The 21,071-nt window shown below is 39.5% G+C and overlaps 1 protein-coding gene across 4 annotated transcripts in view; it reads right to left on the bottom strand.

Annotated features, from left to right (window-relative positions):
- MYO16 (myosin XVI) overlaps positions 1 to 21,071 on the bottom strand; it is a 579,449-nt gene that overhangs the window by 347,901 nt on the left and 210,477 nt on the right. For all 4 annotated transcript variants that reach the window (XM_037896729.2, XM_037896722.2, XM_043535412.1 and 1 more), the window contains exon 5: positions 16,442 to 16,550. In XM_037896729.2, the coding sequence (XP_037752657.1) occupies positions 16,442 to 16,550 (109 nt within the window). The remainder of the gene's footprint in view (positions 1 to 16,441; positions 16,551 to 21,071) is intronic.

The raw sequence follows: 21,071 nt of genomic DNA, 5'->3' as shown, positions 1-21,071 counted from the left end.
TTGTAACCTGTTCAAGCTTAGAAAAGCAGGCCCAAACCAGTTACCCAGGAAACAAAAAACAAATCAACACCTCAGCCAGGTGTCAACAAAGTCAAGTGGACCATCTCCTAGTTAAGCAGCCATTCTTTATCTGGAAGAAGAATGTAAGGGAGAAATTTATATATTAGCAATGGAAAACAACTGGGGGTTCCTGAAGAAACACTGAAGTGGGGGAGGGGTCCTGGCCTGGAGGCTTCCAGCCAGTAAACACTGTTCAAAGCATATGGTGAGAAAAACCTTTGCCTTGTGTCTGTGTATATAATGTCTTCTGCAATTTCCACAGTATGCATCCGATGAAGTGAGCTGTAGCTCACGAAAGCTCATGCTCAAATAAATTGGTTAGTCTCTAAGGTGCCACAAGTCCTCCTTTTCTTTTTGCGAATACAGACTAACACGGCTGTTATTCTGAAACTTTGCCTTGAATCCATTTAACTTAGCAAGCTAAATGGATTCATTAGTTTGTTTTATTTTTTATTTTCTTTGTAACAAATCTTTTATCTCTCATTATTTGTAATAACTTAAAATCTATCTTTCTGCAGTTAATACACTTGTTTTATTGTTTTATCTGAACCAGTGCATTAGGATTGAAGTGTTTGGGAACCTCCACTTGAGATAGCAAGGTTTGTGCACATCATTTTCCATTGATGAAATGACACTCTATGAGCTGTTATTTTCCAGGAGCTGGGCAATATAAGATGCACATTTCTGGGACTGGGAAGTTTCTGGTGTCATCATGTATGTAATTCATGAGTGACTGACCAGAACATTCATGTAATTCAGCTGTAATTTTACATGTAAGAGGCTGTGTGTGAGCAGGACCAGGAATGGTGCTCGAAGAGCGAAGCAGTTTAAAAGGCATCCCAGGTTGGAGATTTGAGGGGACACAGCAGTCCATCTGTCCAGATTGTACCTGTATGTGTCTGTGACATTCCCCAATGGATGGTGAAGCTGAACAGCAGAGGTTGTAGTCAGCGTGAGTTTGAGATGGCTATATTAGTCACAATTAGCACATCCACAAGCAAGTGATTAAATCAAGATTGGATGTTTTTCTAAAATATATCATCATATATTTTAGGAATTATTTGGGGGACTTTCTATGGCTTGTGTTACACAGGAGTTCAGATCAGATGATCACAGTGATCCACTCTAGCCTTGAAATCAATGAATTGTGCAGGTTTTCACAAATGGATATCAGCCAACCACCTGTACCACATCACACCACGCTGTGTTTTTTGTATATGTCACATATTTGTATCTTACAGATGTCTGAGAGTTTTAAAAATGTTATTAGGACTGTGGAGTGTTTCTCTCCTCCGCCCCCCCCTCCCCGCATCTTTGTTGTCATGAGTCTGATTGTACAGAACTAAGAAGGATCTATTACAGGAAAAGCAAAAACAACATACTATAGCTTTCTGATTCTTAAAAATTACAGTTTTAAGGTCCAATATTTTGGGAACCTGCAGAGCTAGGAGTGAATGCTTCCCCAGGGAGAAGCTGGGAATATCCTTTATAAAATATACTTGCATACACAATTTTATGAGGGTGGGACAATGAGACCCTCACAGTCAAGTTCATATATAAATGAATTGCTCCTCATTGATCAACCTCGTTGTACAGGATAAGAATATGGTTTCCCCCTTTCACTCTCCTTTGCTGTGATGCCTACAAAAAACTTGACAACAGTTAGGCTGCTGGTGTTCCGAGACCCCTGCCAATCATGCTGACCGATGTCTCACTGTTTCTTTGTACTCCCCTGTCTGTCTGTATCCTTCTGTTGTGTGACTGTATCCACCTGTATCCTGTCCTATACTTATACTGTACATTTTTTAGGGCAAGGACAGTTCTATGTTCTGTGTTTGTACAGCACGGAGCACAATGTGGTCCTGGTCCATGACTGGGGCTTCTAGACACTATGGTAATACATATAATAATAATAATAAAGGGAAAAACACCTGCGTTACTCATACAGTAAGATTTGCTGGCTGATTCATTGAATGACCCTCATGATCCCTTTCAACAGGAAAACACCATTTAGACATTCAGTTTGGTTGTGATGAGTGTCAATGAGGTTAAGTAAAGGAAGAAAACAAAGATGACATATACAGGGGAGCTAAATTCTTATCATTAATGGGATAGGTGGAAAAAAAAATTATAAAAAAGAAAGGTACATCCCAAAACACACTTTTACAAAAGGCGCTACAAAACACTTTCATTGGTGTTAGGAGCTGGGCTCAACCTAGTTATGGGTTGAGTTAAAACTTCTTTCAAATGGATATATGAATGAGTCCCCCATTTAAAATGTGTAGCTTATTACAACAATCTATCACCCACTAACCATCACCACCCCAGACTTCCCCCTCCATAAAATATAAAATATATGTGTACAGTGATTGACAATAAAAAGTCAGTACAGAATTTACCAACATTTACCTAAAATTTACCTAGGCCACTGTGGAGCTAGGCATAGGAACTGAGAGTCAGTGACTGGCTTTCCTATGGTCTCAATGCCCCCCGCTCTCCTGGTGCCCAGGCATTGTGGAGAAAGATATAGTCAGATCTGAAAACAGAGAGCTGGACTTGCGGGGAAAGGGGCATGGTGATGGAGGCAATCGATTAAACCAAGGAACTTGGAGGGGGAGTCTGCAACTGGGAGACGGGTGCATGGGTAATGGAGGAGACTGGGACTGACTGGTTAAGGAAAATTAGTATTATTGTTATGTTGGAGGGCGTTAGTGACTGCCAGCAAACAAGTCTGATCTATGGGCCATCACAGACCTCACTGAAACTGATGAGTATGCTAGCTACCTATCGGTCAGGCTAAATGGAAAAAGCAATTAAGCTCCTTTATGGAGTAAGATAGCTGAAATATTAAAAGCATTGCCCAAGGCACTGGACCTCATGAACAAGAGCTGCATTTCACTGGCTAAACAAGAACTAATTCAAGGCCAATAAGAGGGATTTTCCCTTCGACTGACTGCAAACACATGGGGTGGGGCATTGATTGGTGGACCCGTGTGTACAAAAGCAGAAAGCCAGGATAAAACATTGGTAGCGTGGCTCTGGGAAGAAGCCAAAAGAGAGAATTTATTTTGGGAAAACTGCTTCCTGTTGTTTGTTCCTACTGCATTCAGGGAAACAGGAATCTGTACATTCTTTGTAAATAAACAGGACTGTACAAAGAAATACCTGACCTGGTCATCAATTTGTCTCCCTAATGTGAACAACCCAGCAACACCCTGAATATTGGCTAACCACTTGGGCCAAGTGGCAACATTATAATTTATTATTTATATTACCTTAGTGTCTAAGAACAATGGCATGGACAAGAGCAAAAAGATAGTCCCTGCCTACAAAGAACTTACAAACTAAGTATAATACAAGAGACAACAAATGTATACGGACAGACAGAAGAGTGTGTACAAGGAAACAGTAGGACAATGTTGGTAGGAGGATAGGCAGTGGCCTCTGAACATAAGAGACTTAACTCTTATCAAGTGTTTTGTAGGCATCACAGAAAAGGACACATTTGAAGAAAGATAAGGAGGTAGCTTATGAAAATGGGACTGGGATGAGGAATCTGGGAGAGTTGGGGAAACTGAGATGAACAGTCCATGGTGGAGAAAGGGGGAAGACAGGGCTGGGACAAGGATAGGTTGGAGGGAAACAGGGGGGAAAGGGGTCAGAAACTTGGGGGAAACAGTGGGAGAAAGCCTGTGCCAATCAGAGCACACTACTCCAGAGCCTGGAATGGAATCCAAGAATCCTGAGTCTCAACATTCCTCTACTGTTAGCAAACATCTGTGAAATGCACTGGCAAAGTGTCTTATCCTCTTTCCAGTGCTAGTCCAGATAAAGGATGACAATCTACTACTGCTCTCAGCTAAAATGTTAGCTCAAGTGACAGAGGTCTGTGCTGTGGATCTAAAGATTCTGACCCTGCTGATGACCCATGTGGATGTCAATATGATTCTACATGATCAAATTTCTGGTTGTTGTGTTTTTTAGTTTGCTTTTTTAAACACCTACGAAATTACACACACACACACACAGCTACATTAAAAAACATTAAGGTTGCAAATTCAAGCACTCGTTTATTTGCATCGGAATCACAACAGAGGCAGGTCTTGAGGAAAGGCTTGTAGGAGGGGAAGAGAGTGGCCTTATGAACCATTTTAGGAGAGGTACATAGATGTTTCTGTAAGAAATTGGAGAGATGCAAAGATGGGTTGATGTGGTCAGAGTAATGGGCAAGGAAGATTATCTTAATTTCCCCATGTGCTTAGAATAGCATATATGCATGGCTGAGTTCTGCACTGTGGTTTGGCTTACAATACCCCTTATTATTTGCTCTTCACATATGGATTTTTGTTCACATAAATATTTGAGGAACAGCTGTTCTTAATTTAAATACTGGACCTTACATATATACAAGGGAATCCACATGTGCAGTATATCTTGTATTCATTATTCACTCATCAATAAACGTTATCTTCTTGTCTGAGAAATTTTTCATCCAGTCATAGAGCAGAAACAATACCATGTGACTTAGGTAACCAATCACACCTCACAAAGAATAATCAAAGTGAAGAGTTTGAGAACAACCGCCTGGTTGAAAACTTTTCAGCCAAAATGTTTGTGGATAACAAACCCATGATGAGCAACAAGGATCAGTTTGTAAATGATTCACACAGAAAAAGTAATCTAAATTAGAGTGTCTACTTACAACTGATAGTTCAATGAGCTGTAGTGCTAACATGGTGACATTTTATTCACTTCCAATGTGTCTCCTGGGAGTATTGTTAGGATGCATTTTTATTAATAAAAAGCTCTTCAAGAGCCTTGCATGAAAGATGCTACAGCAGTATTATTATCAGGTGCTGAATTGCTCAACTCCAACAATTTCTTTTCAGGAAAACACTTGAGATAATATACTGTTTACTTTTTCTCCTTATTTGAATTGCAGGAACAGGGCTTTCCAATGAGACACATTTCAGTATTAGAACATGTTGGCCAGCATGAATATTTTGTTTCAAGACAATGGTTTTGAATAAAACAATATTTATTAATCAATATATTTGTCTGAAAAATGTTTATAACTGGGGCTTGCGTGGTATCTTTCCCACACAAGTCTTCCAGGGCTTTCAGAGCAGACATTTCCAGGTTTCATGAACGATTTTAGAGGTTTTATTTTTTGACCTTTTTCATTGTGTTCCATTGTCACCTTTCAGACTAGAGCATTTTCTAAATCTCATGGTTCACCTGTCTTTTGTGCTTTGCCTTCTTCACTTCTGAACTCACTTTTCCCTGTTCATATTACTTATCTTGCGCTGTTCACTGCTGGTTTTAAAGAAGCCTTAATGCTTAGTCGTGGCTTCACTTTTTCTGTCTGATGTCACAGGGTGTCTTCAGTTCAAACTTCTATACTAACTATCAGCTTCTCTCTTTAGGATTCTACTTGCTGTTTCAAAGCAGAAAAAAAAACCCAACAGTTCTATCCTGTCTGCTCCCAGAGGAATGCCGCTGTAAACTATTTGCCACTCCAGTTTGCTAGCATAAATTTTGACAGATTATACTCTATTTTTTGCAAAAACTGGACCTTATTTAGAGTTGGTTAATGGAGTTAAATTACTTAAATGGAGTAGCACTCACATCAGAATTTAGCTCTTTACTTTTTACATTGTGACCTTTAAAGGTCTTTATATCCAGAGTTCAGGCAGGACTTTAAAGACCATTACCTTAACATTCAAAGTACAAGACATATGTATTATTCACACATCTGGAGTAATAATAAAAGACTGGTTAGGTACATTAAATATCTAATATTATCCAATGGCCAATATACTCGAACAATTTCTTTTAGCTTGTTCATTGCATAGAAAGTTCTGTTAAAAGTAGGAAAAACTTACATAATGAGACTAAAACATTTATCTTGCACATGTACTGTGTGGAAAGGTATAAAGCAACAGTAGTCTTGAGGTAGCTAAAACAATGATATAAATGTAGATATTTCTTTAAAAATAATTTCACAACAGATGCTTTTTTCCTTTTTTTGTTATAGCAGCTTAAGTATGTATAAATTCTCATTGTACTATAAGCAGAAAGATAAGAGTTTGTTTTCAGATATACAAGATAGAGTTCAGATTTGTGTTGCCGGTTCTAACAAACCAGTGCTTTGTTTTCTAAGATTATATGATGATGATGATGATGCATTTTGAATGCACAATTCTCTTAAAGGCTCAAGCCCCAGACACAGAAATATAAAAAGAATTCTCCTATTTTCAGAAACAAATTACACAGCAAATGTGTCACTGTCTGCCATGTGTCAAAGATGGAAGCAGCAAGTTGCATAATAATTTGCTACTCAGTTCTAGTTTCACCTATTTATATTTGAGTCATTTAATTGACAATGCAACTAAATACCATGAAAGGAAGTAAGAAATGTAACACTTTCCAAGTATTAATATTTAATTCAATCTAAGGGAAGAAAATAAACATAAGGATCATATACCATATCAGAGTTTTACTGTCGCAAATTTTACTGGAAAATATTGTGCATAACTAAACAGAAGGAACCTGTATGTGAAAAGTAAGTAATAATAGCATCCCTTTTAAATGTATTTTACCAATCAACTTTAAACCAGATATTTTTAATGTGCCACTGAAACACAAAGTTTTGCTTTAAAATCAAACGTTGACATAATTCTAAATGAAGATTGTGCTCAAGAAAGGGGACATGTTGGCATTCCCAAAGACTGAAGTCATCTCTTCATAAAACAAAATGAGACACAGTCACAGTGAAATCTTTCATACACTTCCTAACCAAGACACCTCAAACCTGTTCTGGAGTGAAAGGGTAGTCCTGTGTACATCAGGAGTTTTCCTTTGTGTGTGGCTACGCAGGACCCCATACTTTCAGAGGATCTGTTCTGTCAGTATTGCAGTGCAGAACACATTGAGCACCTCACAGACTTAACCTGTCATTCACCCCATGCCTCAATCCTGAAAGATCAACTTGGCAACCCAACCCGCACCACCATGGCAATGACCAGTGGTCCAAGCCATTTGTGACAGGGTACAACAGCACTCCCTTGCCCAGACCCTAAAGAGTTAATGCTGCAACCAATTACACCTGAACTGTTAGAGGGAGCAGGGGAAGTATAAATGGCTGCCTAGGAGACAGCAAGGGTGAAACATCTGAGTGTGAGCTGGAGCCTTGCTCACAGGTCTGTATGTGGAAACTGCTGGTTATAGTTGCTCTTTGGGTATTTCTTACTGTTTAGACTCTTCATAAGTTCTCATAAAGGTGTTCCTGAGAAGAAGGGCATACCCCTAACTGAAGGCTGCCTGCCTGTTGTATTTCATGGGCTAGGAAATCAGTGCACCAGCCCACCCCACCAAAACCCTCATGATGCCCCCACTGATGAATGACATGCTCAATCCTCCTCATAGATGACAAAGTCATCCTAAAGCCTCCCTAGCTACCAAACCTTCCCTAACACACAAATATACGATGCTGCTTGCAGAAGTCTGCCTCAGGCCCATACATCTTGATCTTCAGTCAGAGCCCTGTAAATCTCAGGGATGCCCCTGAATGCACCACATTCTCAATGCCACTGATGCACATTACCAAGACAGAACTAAAACTAAAAGAGCTCTAATGAAAGGACAAGCAGAGAAATCAAGTTATTTCAGTATGTGCAAAGAACAACTGCAGCTGATACAGATGAAACAGAGGGGAACTGATGTGCACTATGCACAGATTGTGAATGATGTGAACGAAAAGAGAAGCAGATGGAAGGGATCAGCAGAAATGACTTTAACAAGGCAAGAAAATTATATAAACAGGATGAAAACTTAAAGACGTGTTAGACTGCATTCATTCTTATCATAATTGCTATATATTTTAATGACTACTAGTGATAGATGACATTATGCCTGGATTTTCCGTCACCACTCGTGATCCTCTCCGTCGTCTTCTTGTTTTTCCCCCAGTCCCTCCTTGTCAATTTCCTAAAGTGCCACAATTTTCCTCTCAGTATTGTGAGAGGAGATAGAAGTTTAAGATGCACTGTACAAAAGATATAAGGAGGCAGAACAAATATAGCACTGTTGACATATTACAAGGGCAAGTTCATGCCAAACCCGTGGGAAAAAAATGCAGAAATTGGGCTTGTTTTGGCTTAATTGGCTAGTGAGTTGCTTGTTGACTAGTTTTTGGCTTGTAACTTGTTGCTTGTTTGGCTTGTTGCAGCTTGTTGCTTTTTTTTTTTTTTTTTTTGATTGGCTCCCGGCAAGCAGGGGCAAGGGTGGGGAGAGAGTCAGGGTGCACAACGGGCCCACCACAGTCCCAGAGTGCATGCTGGGGGGATCTAGTCACCTAGAGTGTTGGGGTTCTTAGGGATTGGCTTGTTTTGGCCTTGTTTTGAAATGGGATAAGCTTGATTTTTGGCTTATTGTGAAAATCAGGGTGCTTATTTAACACATAAAAGTTGGCAACTGTGGTGGGCATGCCAGGAATGAACAAGAACACAAGGAACTCATTCCACTGAATTTCTGTGTGGGGACAAGGCACAGTGGCAGTTTCCAGTCTCTTCTAAACACACGCACTTCACAGAGTGAAGGCCTCTAGAGTGCTAGTTTCCCCAAACAGACAGGGTGGGAAGTTCATGGCCCTGTCTGTCACTATACTCTAACCAATGATGGAAGAAGAGAGCAGATAATGAACTTTCTTCAAGCAGGGCACAGAGTCCACATTCTCCCTATGCTCTAGGAGGCACTGTGTCCACTTAAAGCACAATGCTTCCCAAAGCTCCCACTGGGCACTAGAGTACCACCTCACCTCTCAGTTCAGGGCTGTGCCTTAAATGAAGCCTTTCACAACTGGAAGCACCTCTCCCCAAACATAAAGAATGTTTAGGGTATCCAGAGGATGTCCTTAGGCAAGAGGAGACTGCTTATTGCTTTCTTCAAGCAGTGATTAATTTCATTAGGCATTACAATGCCACTACAGTAGCTATAAATAAGCTGAGTTTTATTGTGACGTCTGTACAGGAAAACAGAATATGCAGAACATTTCAAATAAATGTCAGCCCTGTTATTTGTGTCTGAAAATCCACAAAAATGGGTAATATCCCACAGAATGTATGCCTACATTTTCAAAGCAGTTACCAGAGAGTTTTAATAAGAGCTACATTGTTATATATTTGTGCATTAGTGGATAATATCCTGAAAAGTCCCTTGTTCAACGAGAGATCAATAATGAAAACTGGATTTGGAATGTGAAAAAATGTACAAAGCTACTAAACCTGCTCAGATAATTAAAGAAACAGACAGATACCATCTTGATGTCCTTGGAATCCATGAGTGTAGATGGACAGAGTTGAACAAACTACACTTTAGAGAAACAAATAAGACCATCATCATCTCCAGGAATGTGGATGATAGACATGAAGATGATGAGAGTAGCAATACTGTTGAATGAAGCATAACAGGCACTAACTGAGTGAAAATCAGTCAATGAATGAATTATTAATCTCGCTTTCAGACTACATTCTTCAAACTAAGAGTTACAGAATGCTATGCACCAACCAACAAAAAGCTAGATGATGAAAATGATGCTTTTTGTGATTTGTAATATGAGGTGTTAAGCAAGGTCCCAAAACATGATATCCTAGTGAAATGTGGGTGATTATAATGCAAAGGCTGGAAGTAACAATGATAGTTTGGATAAAACTATGTGCAAGTGCAGCAAAATGGTAAATAATTAGCAGAAATCTGTGGTGTGAATAATCTAGTCATAGATGAAACAATATTTCCTAATAAAGAAATTCATAACATGACATGGAACTCCCCCAAATGGTACTACAAAGAACCACGTAGATCACTTCTGTATTTCAAGAAAGCTTTACAGCTTGTTGGCAGATGTATATGGGTTCACAGGAACAGGTGTGGGAAATTACCATAATCTTGGTATTGCTAAACTAAAGATCAAGTTAAAGGGGAAGAAGAAAGTTCAAAGAAGACCACACATCAACAGTGCACAATTTGAAGACCGAAACACAAAAAGTGCTTTTCAGCTTGAAATGAAGAACAGGGTCAGTGGTTCTCCTGGGCTGAACATAAGAAAACCAAGACATTGATACTTTGTGGAAAAACATCAGAAAGTGGTATCTAGAAAGCGCAAAGACCATTCAAATAACAACAAAATATAAAAGGGAAAAATGGATTACCAATGCAGCAGTGGAAAAGAGAAGTGTAAAGCAAAATTTATCAGTGCTAACACATGTGAAGAGAGTAGCAAGTGGCAAGAAGATAGAAGCTCTAGACAGAGAGGTAAAAAGAAGTGCTGGAAGAGATAAAAAGGCATGTGCTGATAGCAAATATCAAGATGCTGAAGATGCTAACCAAAGATTTGACCTTACAACCTTGAATCAAACAGTTAACAGGAAACTTTACCAGTAGTGGAGCCCTATTAAAGTACAAATGGAAGAACTCTTAGTAGAGAAGGAGAACAAAGGAAAAGATGGGCAGAGCACTGTCAGGCTGTTTTAAATAGACCAAGATCAAGCAGACTACTAGGTATACGTGATGAAGACCTACCAATAGAGTTTGATATTGATTTAGGAGTTATTACAATGGAAGAAGGTAGAAAAGCCATCAGTAAACTCAAAAATGGCAAAGCAGCTAAAGAGGATAACATTACTGCAGAGATGCTTAAAACAAGTGATGAAACGATCTCCAGACTTCCCTTGTGTTTTTGGATAGAATATGGAATGAAGAAAAGTACCCAACCCAGCAAAAGAGCGGCCTTATAGTAAAATTGATAAGGAATGGTACTTTACCAACTGCAATAAGTGGAGAGGAATCACGTTACTCTCAGTGCCTGGGAAAATCGTATGCAACATCATCAAGAAACAAACAGAACTTCAAGAAAGGAACAAGCAGTTTTTAGACCAGTGAGGCCATACTGTTGTTCAGACATATTATAGAACACAGTGCGGAGTGACAAGCACTTCTTGTGATAAATGTTATAGATTTCCAGAATGCTTTTGAAGCATACACAGAGACAGTCTTTGGAAAATTGTGGCATACTGTGGACTACCAGCAAAAATAGTTATCAAGAATCTATATGATAATGACAAATGTACAACCAGAGAAGGTGACAGCGTTAGTCATTGGTTTGCAGTGACCACTGGAATAAGGCAAGGGTGTATTATGTCCCCACTCTAATTTGCACTGGTCATTGATGATGTTGTGAAGAAAGTAACCATCGAAGAAAACCAAGGAATTTTATGGACAAATTTTATGAAGCACAATTGGATTACCTTGCGTTTGCTGATGACACTGTCCTGGTTAATTCAACACATTGCTTAATGGAAGAAAAGATCCAGCTTTTGGCAGATACAGCAAAACAAGCTGTTTTGCTCATTAACAAGGGGAAAACAAAATATATGACTTTCAATGTCCCCAAAATCATCATTAGAATGGCCGAAGGAACACTAGAAGTAGTAAATCATTTTACCTGTCTAGGGAGTGAGATGTGCAATGTTAGTGACATTGTGCCAGATGTTAGGCAATGAATATCAAAAGCAGCCAACAACTTTCATAACCTTGAAAATATTTGGAGAGGAGAAAATGTATTTAAATCATGGTATCTTCAGCAAATCAGGGAATAATAAAAGGTAAAAAGGAAGAAGAATATGCATCTAATACGATGGATGTTATTTAGCACTTCAGGCCTTCCCCAAAGTAAATCTTGTTGTTAAAATGAACAGTGGAGAAGGGAGTTTGTTTCAACAGATTCAAGAGAAACTTCTCTGTCAGATCTCAGATACTTTAGTCTTTTTGCTCAGTTTTTCCCTCCATCTCAGAAATTTTTTTCAGGGACTTCTAGAAATACCTTGAATATAAAAATGAAAAACCTCATGAAATGTACTGTAAATATTGGAGCTAAAGAATATTTACTAAGTGTGTGCGTGTGTGCGTGTGTGTGTGTAAAGTTTGGAAACACTCTTTACAAATCCCTACTCTGCGGGTTGGGAAGAAATTTTTCCCCAAGTCAGATTGGCAGGGACCTTCGGGGGGTTTCACCTTCCACTCTGCAGCATGGGGCACAGCTCACTTGTTATGATCATGAGGGTATATCTCATGTAACCAATTCCCTGCTATTGCAGGGGCCTCCCGCATTGGTGCACCTTATTCTCTGTCTGTGGCACGTAAGAGTTGAGTCTCCTGAGGCTGTAATATTTTGGACCAGTTCTGGTTACTGAAGAAGTGTCTGTGTGGTGTTTAGGGGCCTATGACATACAGCTCAGACTAGATTATTTGACTTTAAACTTTGTGACAATGGCAAATAACCACCACTGTTTTATTACCTCCATTGATGACCTTGTCTCTCATTATGGGACTGCCATTTTAATTATAGTCCCCAGCAGAGGTCCAATAAGTAGGACTGAATAACTCTGCTCTTCCAATATAAAGTATTTAGAAAACATTTTTAATGGATTATGTTCTGATTAAAGATTAGCTATGAACTGAGCGGGTGATAAGATCTAAAAATAAAAATACACAAAACTTAGCTTACCATACCTTTAAAGCTCTCTAATTACAAATTTTTTCTATACCTGCAAAGTTAATTGTTCCAATACTACTTTGAATCATCAGACTGGGAAGACAGTAGCATTCAGTTTAATTTTTAACTGAGCCTTTAATTATATGTAATTAGAGGCAGTTATTAGAATATTTTCTGCATTCCACTGCCAGTTTCTTTTAATGCTAAAGTCAGATGGTATGATTCAATGGAAAACATCAAGAGAACATCTTAGGAATTCACTGATAGAATGGAGAATAGTTCAAGGCTTTTAGTGGTGGTGGTGCAGGGGAGAGGCTGTATTTGTGTCATTCACAAAATCACAAATTGAAGGCTGTGTGAACTTACCGTAGGTCAAAAGACCAGACTTCCATGAGAATGTATGGCACTAATCAGAAAAACAGCAGAGAGATTAATTTATGTATGCAGAATTCTTATTAACAAGTGACTGGGCCAAGGCTATTGGAAAAATGCATCTTTGGTAAAGGATTTTGACATGGGTCTAAATCCTGAGTTTTGCTTTACTGACTGAAAGCTGAGCACCAACTTGGCCTACTGTTAATTATTTTGAAAACACAAAATGGATAGCATTAATCCTGCTGTGTCAACCAGCCCTTAACATACAAGTTTAGGATAAATGTGTAAAAGATGAAAATATTCTGTGATTATACTGCTCAATTTTTTTTTCCATTTAGTGAAATTTGCAGTTTCAGGAAGCTGGGTTGTAGTATGATATGTATGAATCCCACAAAATGGTTAATCATCTCTTCAACAGTTGACAGGTAACAGTGCCCTGTCCTCAAGGTATGTTCAGCCATTGAAAGTGTTTTGATATATAATGTTGTTATCACGTGTCATTGCTTTGTATGTTGTCATCACTCAATAAGATGCTATGGAGATTCTCTGAAAGCCATCCTAACTGGTCTCTCTAGCTTAGGGAACACTCCAACTCCCTTTTTCATGTAGTTATGCTTTTTATTAAAGAAGTTACTTTTTCTCAACTTTCTCTAGGCCTGAATAGTGTTACTCCAAAAATAGCCTTTTGTTCAGAGCATGACAGGGGGTGGGGGAGTTGGAATCATGCACTCTTTTCTTACAGCTCTTGTCATTTCACAGAAAGAGCAGAACCTGGCATCACTTTCATTCCCGGTGATTGAGTATAACTCATGCTTCCCAGATTACCATATATCCTTTCTTTAATGTTTTCTTTTTTCAGTTGTCATTTTGATAAAGCCAGTGGACTGTTTAAATAGTTTGAGATGACAATTAAAAATAAAAGATCTCTAACTGCAGAATGAGTGCACCTTGGGATGAATATATCACAGACTGGGTCTGTGTACACACTACAGCTCAAGTCGGTGTAAGTTATGTCGCTTGGAATGTGAATAAGTCACCCCCTTGAGTGACATAAGTTACACCAACCTGAGCACCAGTTTGGACAGCACTGTCGCCAGGAGAGCTTCTCCCGCTGACACAGCTACCGCTGCTTGCGGGGGCTGGAGTAATTAAGTTGCTTAGAGCAGCGGCCCGCCAGACAGTTTGTTTACATTTGCACGGCCACCCTCAGCTCCCAGTGGCCGTGGTTCGCCGTTCCTGGCCAATGGGAGCAGCGGATTATCCTGACGGGCCGCAGGTTGCCCACCACTGGCTTAGAGCATCTGTACTAGCAGCGTACAGTGGCACAGCTGCATTGGGAGAAGTCCTAGCCCTTTTGAAGTCAATAGGAGTTTTGATTTCAGGGGGGCCAGGATTTCACTGAGTTGCAATCAGAGCCAGATGTATCACTGTTTAATTTTTTTCCCTACAACAACCTCCCACCTCTCATCCAGAACCATGGTCTTTATGATAAACTCTGCCCCAGCTCTACATTTTGTCATACAAAGACACTGTTCCATATGTTGTCCTTGAATCTAGAAAAATTGGAATGCATCTAGCAAATCTCTTTGAAATGAGCACCAAAATATTTGCCATTTATATTTTATGTATTTCTCTTTTATAAGCAAAATAGCACACAGACAACCTGACTGGGGGGTGTGACAAGATAGCCAATATTAGTATGGTGGGTCCTGTGCTTTTCTTGGTGGGGGGCTAAGATGCCACCCATTGCCCCTGCTCTTGGGGCCCTAGGAAGGTGGTAGAGGAAGGAAGCAGGGGAGGGGTCTGGGTTTGCTCCTCACTCTGAGTCCCAGCCCCACTCAACCCCTGCGGGTTCTTACCCTCTTCCCCCTTGGGTGGGGTACCTTCGGTCCTTGGACACTGGGGAAGGGAGTCTCCCTCCCCTGCTGGGGCAGGGTCTCCCTGGTTTTTCTGGTTCTCTGGTTTTTCAAAACACACCTCCAAACTCCAGTCCTCTCTTCTTCCTCCTCCTCCCTGACTGCCTGAAGCAGGGGGTTTTAGTAGGTTCCTGACAGGGCCTTAATTGGCTACAGGTGCTCCAATTAACCTGTAGCCACCCCCTCTAGTCTACAGGGAATCACGCCTTAATTAGCCTCGGGCTTATATATTTTCCCTCGACCACTCTCCCACTGCTCCCTGGCCCTCCTGTATCACAGGGGCCAGAGAACACTTTAATGAAGATCCATTGGAACTGGTAGTATAATAGGTAGAATTCATTCTGCTGTATAATATGCATGCTGAATGCAACTTTAGCCAAAGTTCTTGCAGCCCCAACTCTTTGCATATTGCAGTGCAATGAGGATTCAAGCAACTCATGCAACTGGCAAACACACATTAATCTAATTTTCCAACAAGAAAGTTCTTGAAATGTAAAAAATTGTCCAAGCAACAGGAAAACAAAATGATGGAAGATATCATGATATGTGAACCATTGGAAACACCACTGATTATATTTGTATAACCACACATTGGATATCATCTTCTTGTCAGTTTAATTCAGCTTTTCTCCCACGTGTCCATTGGTAGGATGCTTTGACTTGGTTTAAGCTATGATGGATTTCTTCGTTTAAGATCAGAGTTAAGAAATGTATCTTCACATTATTTCCTTTTATTTATTTCTGTTTATCAAATATGTCTTATACTTTATAGCATGTCACATACATAAATTGCTTTAGATCTCACTGCAATGTGAATGAATGTAAGTGTAACAGAACTGACATATTCCAGCCAAAATATTGCTACAGATATTGCTGCAGATCTGATACCTACATTTGGAATTAAACTAGTGAATAACAAAGTATCCCTGATATACGATTGCTGTCATTAAACAATACAAATCCATGTAAAATATTCTATCAATGCAAAATTAAAAGTTTTTAAAGTCATAAAATTTCATATACATTATTTCCATTGGGAATAGGTGCATGATCAATATTTTACAGCCTGTAAAAGAAGACAATCACAATAGCCTGAAGCTATGCTCCTCGCATCTGAAAGGGAAGCATAGCAACTACAAGTAGTTACTGCTGAATGTTGTAAATTCAGATTGTACCTGGATTTGACATGCCAAAATTGTTTGTTTATTTGAGTGGTTTATCTACTAAAGTACCCTGGCCTGCTTCTCTGCACTGAATTAGCATTCTGGTGTCTCCATATAAATGGACAGAAGATCTGAGATGGTTACCATCGGAAACCATCTGCTGGTTTTCCAGTTTCTCTCCCTCTCTCTAAATTCTGGTGCTGTGTGATATTCACACGTAGTCAGCATTATTGTGATTGCACCCAAACTCACACCCCTTCCAAAAAAAGCTCCTTTGACTTCAGTGCTGATTTACATCAGCTGAAGATCTGGCCTCTTGTACCTCCCTCTGCCCCCCAAAAGAAAGGGTAAAAAATCCAAAATAAGAGCTGACCTACCATTTTCTTCCAGGTATGTCAGAAGGATGCAGCTGGATTCTGTCCCTTCAATGGCATAATCAAGAGCAATGTTTCCATTAACATCCTGCAGCAGCACATTGGCACCAGCCTAAAAGCAATAATTAAGAACATTTTATATCTCTATATCTAAAAGCTACAGTTAAAAAAAGTTTTCAAAAGTTGTGAGTACAGCAATATTAGGGCCAATTTACTGTTTCTATAGGCAAATATGTAAAACTCAGGGGTCTTGGATAGTTTCCAGAAGAAGTTAGGCAAATGTCTTTTGTTCTGGACAGCATTTTATTTCACATTGTGGATTCATTTGAAAATGAAGCTCCAAATGAAAAGTGAAGATAAAAACAGAACAAACAAAACCCACCTTTGTCACAAGGTTTAAACAATGAACGTGAGTTTGATGGTTTACAGTGAAATCCCTAAAGGACTGATGTCCATATTACTACAAATCCAACTCAAAATTTGGTATAAAGACAGATTGCTTAAGAGAGGCCCAGGACTGATTATCTTGAAGGGATGTCAGGGGGAAATTATGCCAGAAACTATGAAGCCACACACTTCCTAGGTGGTAAGAACCGTGGGAGAATTTCATATATTCCATGTTAAGGAGGATTAGTCACAAGTTGCAATATGGTGGCAAATCTAATCCTATTTTTACAAGAGATTTGTGCTATTCCATGAAAAAAAATTATAATTGTATCACTGAGGAAAGCCTGATTGCAGTAAAGGGTCCTGTATCTTCTTTTAGAAAACATAACTTCTATTCAGTTTAAGTATTTCTCCCTATGGCTTTATATCAACAGCAATTCAAAACAAAAGTGACTTCTATTACATTTAATTACTTTTCCTTGCAGCTTTCGTAGCGTTTAAGGCCAGAAGAGACCATTAGATGATCTAGTCTGACCTTCTGTATAACGCAGGCCATAGAACTTCACCCAGATACCCCTATATTTAGCTCAATGACTTTAGTGAGACTAAAACATTTCAATCCTGAGGAAACTAAATTTTGTGTGCCACAGGCAGAGAACAGGAAAGGCCAAGGTACCACCAATTCCTGAGGCCCCTGCAAGGGCAGGGAATTGATTATGTGAGATATGCCCAGATTATGCTAGCAAGCAATCCATGCAGCATACTGAAGAGGAAAGTGACCCCCCGCCACCAACTCATCGAAGATCACTGCCAAACTGACCTGTGAGGAAATTCCTTCCTGACTCCAAATGTGGTAATCAGTTTGACCCTGAGCAAGACATACCACCCAAGCATCTAAGAAAGAGGATTTTCTGCACCTCCTCAGAGCCCTAATACACCCTGACTTGATGCTCTATTTCCAGCTGTAGCCAATCCCCAATGTTTCAGGGGAAAATAAAAAATAAACAACCCAAAATACATCCGGTCAATTGTTCATCAAGGGGAAAAAATCCTTCCTTATCCCTCCAGATGACCAGTTGAAGCCTGTGTGATAAGAGTATGGCTTACTCTTACTCTTATTAAAGTGATAGCTACAAACTAAGGACAGCCTCTCTTTAAACCTGAGTGGCAAAAGTGTACTACTAATGAGGGATTATTATTACTAGAAGACATGACTTGTGCTCTGAGGAGCTTAAATGATAACGACATGATCCAATGCCCACTGAAGTCAACAGAAAAAAAAACCAACAGTGACTTCAATAGGAATTGGGGATCAGCTTCTGGGTTAGGATGACATTAGTCTAAGTGGGTGGGAATGGGAGGGAGGTTTATACAGCATGACATGTTTTGAGCATTTTATACACTGGTTCCATTAAAATACATATTTCTATTAAACTGTCTCAAAAGTGTGAATCAGCACTAGGGAGTTGAGGAAAACACATTCTGAGGATGGATTTGAAGAAGAGGATTACTTTAAAAGATTGGCTAACATTTATTTTACTAAAAAGAAAAGGAGTACTTGTGGCACCTTAGAGACTAACAAATTTATTTGAGCATAAGCTTTTGTGAGCTACAGCCCACTTCATCAGATGCATTCAGTGGAAAATACCTCTGCCATGTACATTGGTTAGATTGGACAGTCTCTACGTAAAAGAATAAATGGACACAAATCAGACATCAAGAATTATAACATTCAAAAACCAGTTTGAGAACACTTCAGTCTCTTTGGTCACTCGATTACAGACCTAAAAGTTGCAATTCTTCAACAAAAAAACTTCAAAAACAGACTCCAAGGAGAGACTGCTGAATTGGAATTAATTTGCAAACTGGATACAATTAACCTAGGCTTGAATAAAGTCTGGGAGTGGATGGGTCATTACACAAAGTAAAACTATTTCCCCATGTTTATTCCCCCCCGCACCCCCACTGTTCCTCAGATTTCTTGTCAACTGCTGGAAATGGCCCACCTTGATTATCACTACAAAAGGTTCCCCCGCCCCCGCTCTCCTGCTGGTAATAGCTCACCTTAAGTGATCACTCTGGTTATAGTGTGCATGGTAACACCCATTGTTTCATGTTGTCTATGTATATAAATCTCCCCACTGTATTTTCCACTGAATGCATCCGATGAAGTGAGCTGTAGCTCACGAAAGCTTGCTCAAATAAATTTGTTAGTCTCTAAGGTGCCACAAGTCCTCCTTTTCTTTTTGCGAACACAGACTAACACGGCTGCTACTCTGAAACCTGTCTTTATTTTACTGTACTTGTTTCACTATTCAGAATAATTTTGTATTTAGCACATTTATATTGGTTGGATTGTTTTTTTGTTTTTGTTTTCGGTAGAACTAATGCACACTTTTTTATCTAAAGGGCTTATTTACTAAAAGCACAATTTAAAACCTAAAAGTACACATCTTTTCCTGCATGAAACTAACATCCAAACAATGTCAGGCAACATTCACAAGAAAAAGCATTTATCTATACAGTACATATTTTCTTTCTAATTGGAGCTAAGTAACCAAGTTCCTTCTACACATTGCAAATTAGGAAATGAAGGACATTTAAGTTAGTCTGAAGAATGTATTTCATTCCGTTGGTAAAGTGTAATTTCATAGAGGGAAGGATATAACATGGAATTCCTCAGATCCCGTACATTTTATGGGACACCACTGCATTAGTTCACCTCTTTAAGAAATGTTTATGACGAACCAGTCACAAACAGGAGGTCCAGCTTGGCCAAACTTGCAGCTAGACAGATAAGAGATGTTTCAGAATTTGGATAATGAAGTAATTCTGAACAGCAGTGCACATTTTTAAAATAAGAACTTGACCCAGATGTACTTTAAAAAAAGTATTTAGATTACTGAACAATGAACACGTTTAACATAAAAATATTTATAATCTTACATTACTCCTCTGATTAGACACCTTTATTTTAATGTAACAACACCTTCAGTTCTGAAGGGAAAGGAAGGGGAAGGAGGTGAGGGAGTGGGGAGACCAAGAGAAGCATCAATTACTGTTACCATGCTTATTCTGATTGTTGCAGACCAATAAGGAAGTAGCTGCTAAAATTAGATTTAACAGTGGAGGGTTTTGCAATATAGTTTATAAACTAAACACCAGAAAAATTCTAGTTCTTGCAGTTGTTAGACAATCATTTTTTTTATTTCAATAATCATAAATGAGTGTTTTAAATTTTAGTAAAAAATAAAACCACCATGCACCTACTCTCATTCCTGATCCCAATCCTGCAACTGAATCCTCTAGCATAGACCCTTATTCCAGTGCACAGCAACATTAACTAGCAGGTCTGATTGAGGGGTCAACTTTAGTGGCATTCTACACTGGCACACAGGTCTGTGCTAGCAGATCCAATTGCAGGTTCAGGGACTTAGATGGTAAGCTCTTTAGGACAGATATCTCATTTTCCTTCTTCTCTGGTATTGCCAACAAAAACAGTCACTTATTCATACAGTAACTGTTGTTCTTCAAGATATGTTGTGCAAATATACCTTCGACTGCAGGTGTTTGTGTGCCCAGTGCACCCGAGTCAGACTTTAGCCAGTAGTACAGCTAGGCATCGCATGTGCCCCTGTTCTCCTTGTGTTCTCAGGTGAAGGCATAAAAAGGGTGTGGCTGCTACCTCCTTTTCTGTCCCTTTGCACCGCTGCACATAATGTCCAAAGTAGCGGGGAAGGTGGGAGCATCATGTAATGTATATATGTGCACAACACATCTGGAAGGACAACAGTCACTGTGCAGGTAAGTACCTTTTTTCCCCTTGAAGTGATTGTTCTCATATACATTTCATTGCAGGTGACTCATCAGCAGTTTCCTTATAGGTGGAGGGACTTCAGAAATTGTAACACCAACTTGCCAAAGTTGGCTTTGTCACAAGAAGTTTGGGGGATGAACAGAAAAAGTACATATAGTTGATCACATTGCTGCCTTGTAGATATCAGCTATTGGAAGGTTGCTCAGAAAGCCTGATGAAGTGGACTGAGCCCTGGTGGCGTGAGCCATTATTCTCAGTGGAGGAGAGACTTTAGCAAGATTGTAGCAGAACTTAATGCAGTCAGAAATCCAATGTGAGGTTTTCTGAGTTGGAACTGATTGCCCTTTGGCTCTCTCAGCATAGGTTATGAAAAGCCTGGGAGAAGTTCTAGTGTGCTCCCAGTAGAATACCAAAGGTCTACGAACATCC

The sequence above is a fragment of the Chelonia mydas genome, chromosome 1 (genome assembly GCF_015237465.2).
Source record: "Chelonia mydas isolate rCheMyd1 chromosome 1, rCheMyd1.pri.v2, whole genome shotgun sequence".
Classification (NCBI taxonomy): domain Eukaryota; kingdom Metazoa; phylum Chordata; order Testudines; family Cheloniidae; genus Chelonia; species Chelonia mydas.
This window is presented reverse-complemented; position numbering and strand designations above follow the sequence as displayed.